The 8,361-nt window shown below is 33.9% G+C and overlaps 2 protein-coding genes across 2 annotated transcripts; both read left to right on the top strand.

Moving 5' to 3' along the window:
* Positions 1 to 907: 907 nt before the first annotated feature.
* Positions 908 to 2,284, top strand: LOC122497870. The gene has a single exon (XM_043605237.1). The coding sequence runs from the start codon at positions 908 to 910 to the stop codon at positions 2,282 to 2,284; it is 1,377 nt and encodes a 458-aa protein (XP_043461172.1).
* A 1,144-nt stretch (positions 2,285 to 3,428) lies between these two features.
* Positions 3,429 to 4,268, top strand: LOC122497867. Its single transcript, XM_043605229.1, has one exon. The coding sequence runs from the start codon at positions 3,429 to 3,431 to the stop codon at positions 4,266 to 4,268; it is 840 nt and encodes a 279-aa protein (XP_043461164.1).
* The last annotated feature ends 4,093 nt before the right edge of the window (positions 4,269 to 8,361 follow it).

Raw genomic sequence — 8,361 nt, 5'->3', positions numbered from 1 at the left:
AATTAATTTTTTCTTTATTGTATCAATTTTATTATTAATTTTTTTTAAATTATTAAATTTGAATTTTTGAATTTAAATTTTTTTATTCTGGTTATAATAAATTCGTGTTTATTAATGTAATGAAATGGAATCGATTGTGTAAATAAATAATTTCTTTTTATTTTTATCTAAGTTTATCTATTTCTATATTTGAAATTTCTTTAAATGTAAAATACATTTAAGAATTATCATTATTAATTAGACAACAGACATGCCAAAAAGAAAAAGAAAAAATATTGGCCGAAATTCTAAAGATGCGAAAAGAAAGAGGACGATAAGAGCGGCAAACCGGAATGAACCAGGAAATTTCCAGGATGTGGATGTACCAATTTTGAGTGATGAACAAATTCGTGAGAGAAACAGGACAAGGAAAGCTGTGGCAAGAAGGAATGAAGGGACAGAGAAAAAAGAAAGAAGATTAGCAGCCAATAGAATACGAAATGCTGAGAGAAGAGCAAATGAAAGTGTTCATGAAAGGGAAAGTAAATTACTAATCAGTAGAGTGCGGAAATCTAAAGCAAGAATTAATGAAAGTGTAGAAGAGAGAGAAGAAAGATTGGAGGGGAATAGAGTGCGGAACTTTATTGCTAGAATGAGTGAAAGTGTGGAAGAGAGAGAAGAAAGATTGGAGGAGAATAGAGTTCGGAACTCTATTGCTAGAATGACTGAAAGTGTGGAAGAGAGAGAAGAAAGATTGGAGGGGAACAGAGTTCGGAACTCTATTGCTAGAATGAGTGAAAGTGTGGAAGAGAGAGAAGAAAGATTGGAAAAGAATTGAGTTCGGAACTCTATTACTAGAATGACTAAAAGTGTGGAAGAGAGAGAAGAAAGGTTAGAAAGCAATAGAGTGCGGAACTCTATTGCTAGAATGGATGAAAGTGTGGAAGAAAGAGAAGAAAGGTTAGAAAGCAATAGAGTGCGGAACTCTATATCTAGAATGAATAAAAATATGGATGAGAGAGATGAAAGATTGTGTAGAAATAGAAGTAATTATCTTATTCAAAGTAATATTCGTAATGAAATATTAGTAGAGGGAGCAATGAGAGTTCAGGTAATAAGAAACAATAAGTCGGAAGAACAAACTGCACATAGACAAGCAATTGATAGAGAGAGACAACAAGTTATTAGAGAATTGGAGCCTATTCGTGTCAGACAAAATAGACTTGCAATTGAAGTATCAAGGCATGTGATAAGGAATAATAATAAGTGGTTAAATAAACGAAACAGTGGTTTTTCTTATGATTCACTTATTAATTATTCTGAAGCTGCAAATATTGGAGAAATGAATAAAATTTGTAACTATTGTCAATCTTTGAAATGGGCAGATGAAGCGAAGGGCTTATGCTGTTCTTCTGGCAAAATTGTTATAACTTCTTTACCAGAACCACCAGAACCTCTTCGATCTTTACTTAACGGAGATCTTCCTCACTCTCTGATGTTCTTGCAACAACTTCGAGCTTTCAATAGTGCGTTTCAAATGACGTCATTTGGAGCTTCTGAAGTTTATGAATCAGGGTTTAGGCCTACATGTAGAATTCAAGGACAAGTGTATCACAGAATGGGATCTCTTTTAGCTTCATCTGGTCAATCCGCGAGCTATCTTCAAATATACTTTATATCCGATGCTCAGGAGCAGGCTACAAGAAGAGTTTCCATTTTTAATACTCTTGATTCAAACTTAATTCTACTAATTCAAGATTTGCTACACGAACATCACACCTATATTCGTAGTTTTAAATCAGCTGTAGAGGCAATGCCCTCTGAATCACCAGATTACAGAATTGTGATAAAAGAAGACCGACTTCCAGCAGGACATCATCCAGGTAGATACAATGCACCAACTGCATCTGAAGTCGCTGTAATCATGGTTGGTGAACCAAGTGAATCAAGGGACATTGTCATACAAAAAAGAACAGGACAACTGATTAGAATATCTGAGACTCATCGCGCTTATGATACACTCCAATATCCACTTATTTTTTGTCGTGGAGAAGATGGTTACCATTTTCAGTATAAGCATAGAGATCCTACATCAGGAGAATTTGTAAATAAAAAAACTTCTGCTTTGGAATTTTATGCTTATCGTTTTATGATCCGGGTAAACGATCCTAACCACTTACATAAATATCGGCAATTATTTAATCAGTTTGCAGTAGATATTTATGCGAAAATTGAGAGTGAAAGAATGGTCTATTATCGAACACACCAAACCGAACTAAAAGCAGAAAAGTATATTCATCTCTAAGATGCCATCAACAGAGATGAGAATGTACAAAATTTAGGGCAGAAGGTAATTCTACCTTCATCCTTCACTGGCGGTCCTAGATACATGCATTCACGTACTCAAGATGCATTCTGCTACGTTCGGAAATTTGGGCGTCCTGATCTCTTTATCACTATCACAACTAATCCGCGATGGTCAGAAATTAACGTTTTATTGTTCGAAGGTCAATCCGCGCAAGATCGCCATGACATTGTTTCGCGAGTATTTCACTTAAAATTAAAATGTTTGATGTCGCTTTTGCGAAATGGACAAATTTTCGGTAGTGTGCGTTGTTTTATTTATTCCGATGAATGGCAGAAGCGTGGTCTGCCTCATGCCCATATATTACTCTGGTTAGAAGAATCTCTACACCCAAATTGTGTTGATGAGATCATATGTGCAGAACTGCCAAATCCTGCAGATGATAAACAATTATTTGACATTGTAAAAAGCCATATGGTACATGGACCATGTGGATCTTTTAACACTCGCCATGGATGTATGAAGGAGGGTCTGTGGCGGATGAGATATTTTAACCGTTTATTTACTTAAGTTTTTAGGGTAAAATTGTTGGAATAAATTTATGATTTTCTATTCAATTTTCTTTTCCTAAAACTTTCTATTTCATTCAACCCAGCAGATGTTTTGCACATTTTACGGTAGGGTTTTATTACTGTATATCGGCCGTCTAGAATTTAATTGCTTTTCTACCCGGATTAACGCTCGGGCGACAATTTACCGATTTAGGTATACATTTTTTTCATGTTTAAGAAAAATGTATACTCTTTACAAAAACATCTCCTTACCTCCCACCATTAATTTTTACAAATTATTGTCTACTACCTTTTTGGGCAAAAATGCATTTTTGCCATCTTTGTAAAATCAGTTTGGCTTGGGCTTTCGAGTTGTGCTTTTCGTTTCTACCCAGCCTCGACTGATCGAATAAATTATTATTGAATAAATATCTTTTTATTGTTATTTTTTAAAGTTAAATATTTGCGTCATATTTATTGTTCACCACACTCCTTTCTCCCACAAATTGGTGACCCCGTTTTAAAAAAAGTGGTTAAATTAGTGTGAGTGATAAGTTTTCTTCTCGTGAAATCGACATTTGTCAAAAAAGAAAATGTCTGATACAGAAGAAAAAAACAATTCACCCGGAGATAACGACGGTAAGGGTGAAGTGGACATTAGTGTTGTGAGTTCGGGAAATTTACGGATTCCGCAGTTTTGGCCAAATAAAATAGAGCTTTGGTTTAGACTTTTAGAAGCGCAATTCGCTACGTCGCGTATTTCAAAAGACGATACAAAATTTAATATCACAATTGCTAATATTGGTGAAAAATACGTGGAACAAGTGGAGGACATTATTATTTCACCTCCAGATGAGAAGAAATATGAATGTTTAAAAAAGGTATTCATAAAAAGACTCTCGGATTCAGATTCTTCGCGAGTGAGACGACTGCTGGAAAACGAAGAAATTGGTGATCGAAAACCGTCACAATTTTTCCGCGATTTAAAAAAACTCGCAACGACTTCCGGTCCGGAAGAATTTATTTTGACTTTATGGAAAAATCGTTTGCCGACAGATATCCAACGTGTTCTAGCCGCGTCTAATATCGCGGATGTAAGCTCATTAATTGATACCGCAGATCACGTACATGAAATACCGCGGAATGCGGGACGGATTGCGGAAATTAAAAAAGATGACGATTTTTCTAGTTGGAAGGACGAAATTAAAAAATTACGCGAAGAGATTTCCGCGTTATCCCTCGGACGCGAGCGGAACGAAAACCGCGCGCGGAACCGCAGTAAAAGTCGGAACCGCAGTTCCACTCCGGGACGAAAAAGTGAGTACAAAGAAGATGGACGATTTTGCTGGTACCATTTTCGTTACAAAGAAAAAGCAACAAAGTGCCGTGATCCATGTGCGTGGAAATCGGGAAACGATCAAAACCGTCAATAAACGCGGCAACCGGAGGCGGTTTTGAGTCACGCCGCATATTTGTGTCTGACCTAAACACAAAAGATTCTTTTTTAATTGATACTGGTGCCGATTTATGTGTTTATCCGCGAAACAAAATTCGCGGAAAAGTGCAAAAATGCGAATATGGACTTTTTGCAGCAAACGGCACACCGATCGCTACATACGGTACAATTGCACTCGATCTCGATTTTTCTTTGCGCAGAAATTTTAAGTGGAGTTTTGTGGTCGCGGATGTTAATAAACCAATTATCGGAATGAACTTTTTATCATATTATGGTTTATTAATTGATCCACAAAACAAAAGACTAATAGATTCTGTGACAAAACTCTCTACCACGGGTTGTTCGGCAAATAGTGAAGATAGGTAAGTTTTCAAAATTTAAATTAACATGTAACATTTCGAACAAATGTAGGATATCCTATGATATTCGAAAGTTGTCCATAGGATATTCAAACGGCCGCTTCTTTAGAATATATGTGGACGTCCACATGAAAAGGGCCCATATTGTCGGTTCTAGTTTTCGAGAGAATCGCAATTTAGTAATTTTTGAGCAAATTCTTAATTTTTTTTTATTTTTTATTATCAATCTACATGTTTTGACAAGTCGAATCATGCGGTTTTTATTAATTTATCGATAATTTAACTGTTTGATTTCATTGGTTCTTTAGAAAAATGAAAAGGGCCCATATTGTCGGTCATTTGCAAAAGTAATCCGTATTTTAAAAATGGAGGTGTGGAAAAATTTTAAACCTCTTGATTTTTCATCTTTATGGTGTCCTGGACTGTAAACAATTCTTATCTGAATAACTTCCGAGAAGACCCAGAGATATTGATGTTAGAGTCTTTTTTTCGTAATTATCGAAATGAAAATTTGTATATTTCGTCAATTTTTTCATAATAGAGACTGTCAAAATTTTTTTAATAACTTTAATATCTATTCTTTTTCTTCAAATGACACAATAAAATTGTACCTAATCATTAATCCTGTAAAAAAAATGGTTTTTTAATAGAAAAACTGTCCTTATTAGAAAAGGGCCCATATTGTCGGTTTCTCGTACTTAAGTACGAAATTTTTCAAAATTAAGAGGGGGGGACGGTTTTAAAAATTTAAAACTTATTGGTTTTTCATCTTTTAGGTACCCTGGACTGTAAACAATTCTTATCTGAATAACTTTCCAGAAGAACCAGAGATATTGATATTAGAATCTTTTTTTCGTAATTGTCGAAATGAAAATTTCAATATTGCGTCAATTTTTTCATAATAGAGACTGTCAAAAATTTTTAAATAAGTTTAATATCTATTCTTGTTCTTCAAACGACACAATAAAATTTTACTTAATCATTAATTTTGTAAAAAAATGTTTTTTCAATAGAAAAACTGTCCTTTTTAGAAAAGGGCCCATATTGTCGGTTTTTAAATTAATTAATTAATTAAGGGGAGGGGGTGGGTCTAAAAATGTAAAACCTGTTGGTTTTTTATCTTCAAGGTGCCCTGAACTGGAAACAATTCTTAACTGAATAACTTCCAAGAAGAACCAGAGATACAACAATTAGTTGGTATCGCAATCTTTAATTCCGTTTTTCTCGAAATGAGGTTTTTGGCGTTCTAAACTTTGAAATTCCGTAACTCAGCGAATTTTCAACCAAAAAAGTTCTAAGACCACTCAAAATTTTCCAAATTTTGTCAGGAATACGTCCATATAGATAACTCCACTAGTGCCAAAATGGGCCCTTTTCATGTGGACGTCCACATATTTGTGATATCCCTATTGGATATCGTGAGATATTTTCAGAACATCTCAAGGATATCCTTAGGATATTTTTAGACATCCAAGTGTTATCTTATAAATATCCTCAGAATGTCACAGAATATCCAAACCTTAGGTCTCTAGGATACTATATAATATTATCTATTGGTTATCTCTAAAATATCCCTAGGATATTCATTAATATTTTAATTAATCATTCTTACAATTGATTTTTATTTTTTAATATTGTACGTTTTATAAATTTAAATTATAGGTTGGCCGTTACCTTACGCTTTTTGGCAACTGGAGACTCATATTCCAGTTTACAATACTTATTTTGTATATCGAAACAATCTATTGGCAGAATAGTGCCTCAAGTATGCACAGCACTCATTGAAGAATTAAAGGATAATATAAAAGTAAGAGAATAATTCTGCTATTATCGTTATAAATAAGTTTATTTTCGATTTATGAGATTAATTACATTAATTATGTAAAATCATAAAATGTCATAACAAATGTTTATTTATAAAATCAAAACTTATTGAGAAGAAGAATTATTTAATGATTGTGTGTAAATCGAATTTGATGTGTGAGATGCTTGAGGTTCAGAATGATAATTAAATATTTGTGTGCATGGAGAGTTTGGTGTCACAGGTGAATGTGTATGGAAGGAAGAAGGACTGAACGATGAACGTGTAGGTGTAAGTGGGAAATAAGACTGGAAAGAAGAAGAATTTTCAAAAGATATAGTATGATGTTGATTTGTAGTTGATGGTGGATAAGATGGAAAAATCGAAGAGATGTTTGTTTGTGGGGTATAAGTTGTTTGAAAAAAATTTAATTGCGAGTTAGAGTTTAGATTATCATAATATCCTTGATCAGCTTTTGACAAAATATTATAAATTTCACTTTCAACAAATTGTCTTGTTCGTTTGCTGTAAGTATTCATCTTTCCCATAACCAAATTTCCGAAAATTGTTGTCAATGAATTTGAATTTTGTTGTTCCAGACGACTAGAAGCGTTTCTCATGATATTCAAACATTCCGTAATCATGTTATCATTCTTTTCTCCTCTTCTTCTTTTTCTTGATGTCGGTGCTTGTGATGTTGGGGTTTGTTGTATTGTTGGTTGTGGTGTTAGTGCTTGTGGTGTTTGAGGTTGTGATGTTGGTACTTGCATACTATTCATTAAATTTGAATCATCTTCCTCCTCAATATTAATATCCTCGTTGTCTGAGACTTCATCTAATTCCACTGTTTGTTCCTGTAAAAGATTTAAATTCTCTAAATTCAATCCAATTATGACATTTTTACAAATATTAAATAAAACTTTGCGTTATAATATTTTTTTCTGCCACACAGCTCGTAACCTTGCTGCAAGTTTGAAATGTCCCACTAACACATTGCACGGCAAGCTTTCTGCAATATTACCTAGAAATTTTGCGGTAAGCATGTAGAAATATTGCCGTAAGCTTGTTGCTAAAAAAGTTATTTTGTATTATTTTGTATGTATTTCACGGCAAGCTTGCTGCAAGATTACATGCTATCTGGGTTGTAGCAAGCTTGATAAAAGATTGTTGCAGGTTTCTGTGCTCTATGGGACTTTTCTTTATTAAAATTTTTTATAGATCCCTACAAATGAAGCAGCTTGGCTAGAAGTTAAAAATAATTTTCACCAACTTTGGAATTTACCGCACTGTGTGGGAGCAATTGATGGAAAACATGTAATATTACAATCACCAATAAATTCAGGCACTGAATTTTTTAACTACAAATCACAATTTAGTATTGTTTTGATGGCTGCAGTTGATGCAGATTACAATTTTATGTTTGCTGATGTCGGGTGTCAAGGACGAATTTCAGATGGAGGTGTTTTAAAAGATTCATTACTCTACAAAAAGATGTCTGAAGAGAATTTAAGATTGCCAGCAGAAGAAAATTTGCCAGGACGTACAATGAAGATTCCATATTTTTTTGTTGGAGATTCTGCATTTTCTATGAATAAAAATCTCTGGAAACCATTTCCAGGTGATCATATAAAAGGAAGCGCGAAAAGAATTTTTAACTATCGATTCAGCAGGGCTCGTCGAGTTGTAGAAAATGCGTTTGGTATTATTTCTTCAGTATTTAGATTTTTAAGAAGACCAATGCTTTTACAACCACATATTGCACAAGTAATTGTACTCGCATGTCTGCATCTTCACAATTATTTAAGGAAACATTCACCAAATATTTATTCACCATGAAAATCATTTGATCGTGAAGAAAACAGTGTTTTTGTAGAAGGATCTTGGAGACATGACCAAGATATGACGTCATT

This window comes from Leptopilina heterotoma, unplaced genomic scaffold (assembly GCF_015476425.1).
Source record: "Leptopilina heterotoma isolate Lh14 unplaced genomic scaffold, ASM1547642v1 Lhet_14, whole genome shotgun sequence".
Classification (NCBI taxonomy): Eukaryota; Metazoa; Arthropoda; class Insecta; order Hymenoptera; family Figitidae; genus Leptopilina; species Leptopilina heterotoma.
The sequence above is the reverse complement of the archived record's forward strand: the minus strand, read 5'-3'. Positions and strand labels throughout refer to the sequence as shown.

What these genes read in the sequence shown, in the direction of transcription:
- LOC122497870 (XM_043605237.1), top strand. Translation starts at nt 908, where the DNA reads ATGGATGAAAGTGTGGAAGAAAGAGAAGAAAGGTTAGAAAGCAATAGA.
- LOC122497867 (XM_043605229.1), top strand. Translation starts at nt 3,429, where the DNA reads ATGTCTGATACAGAAGAAAAAAACAATTCACCCGGAGATAACGACGGT.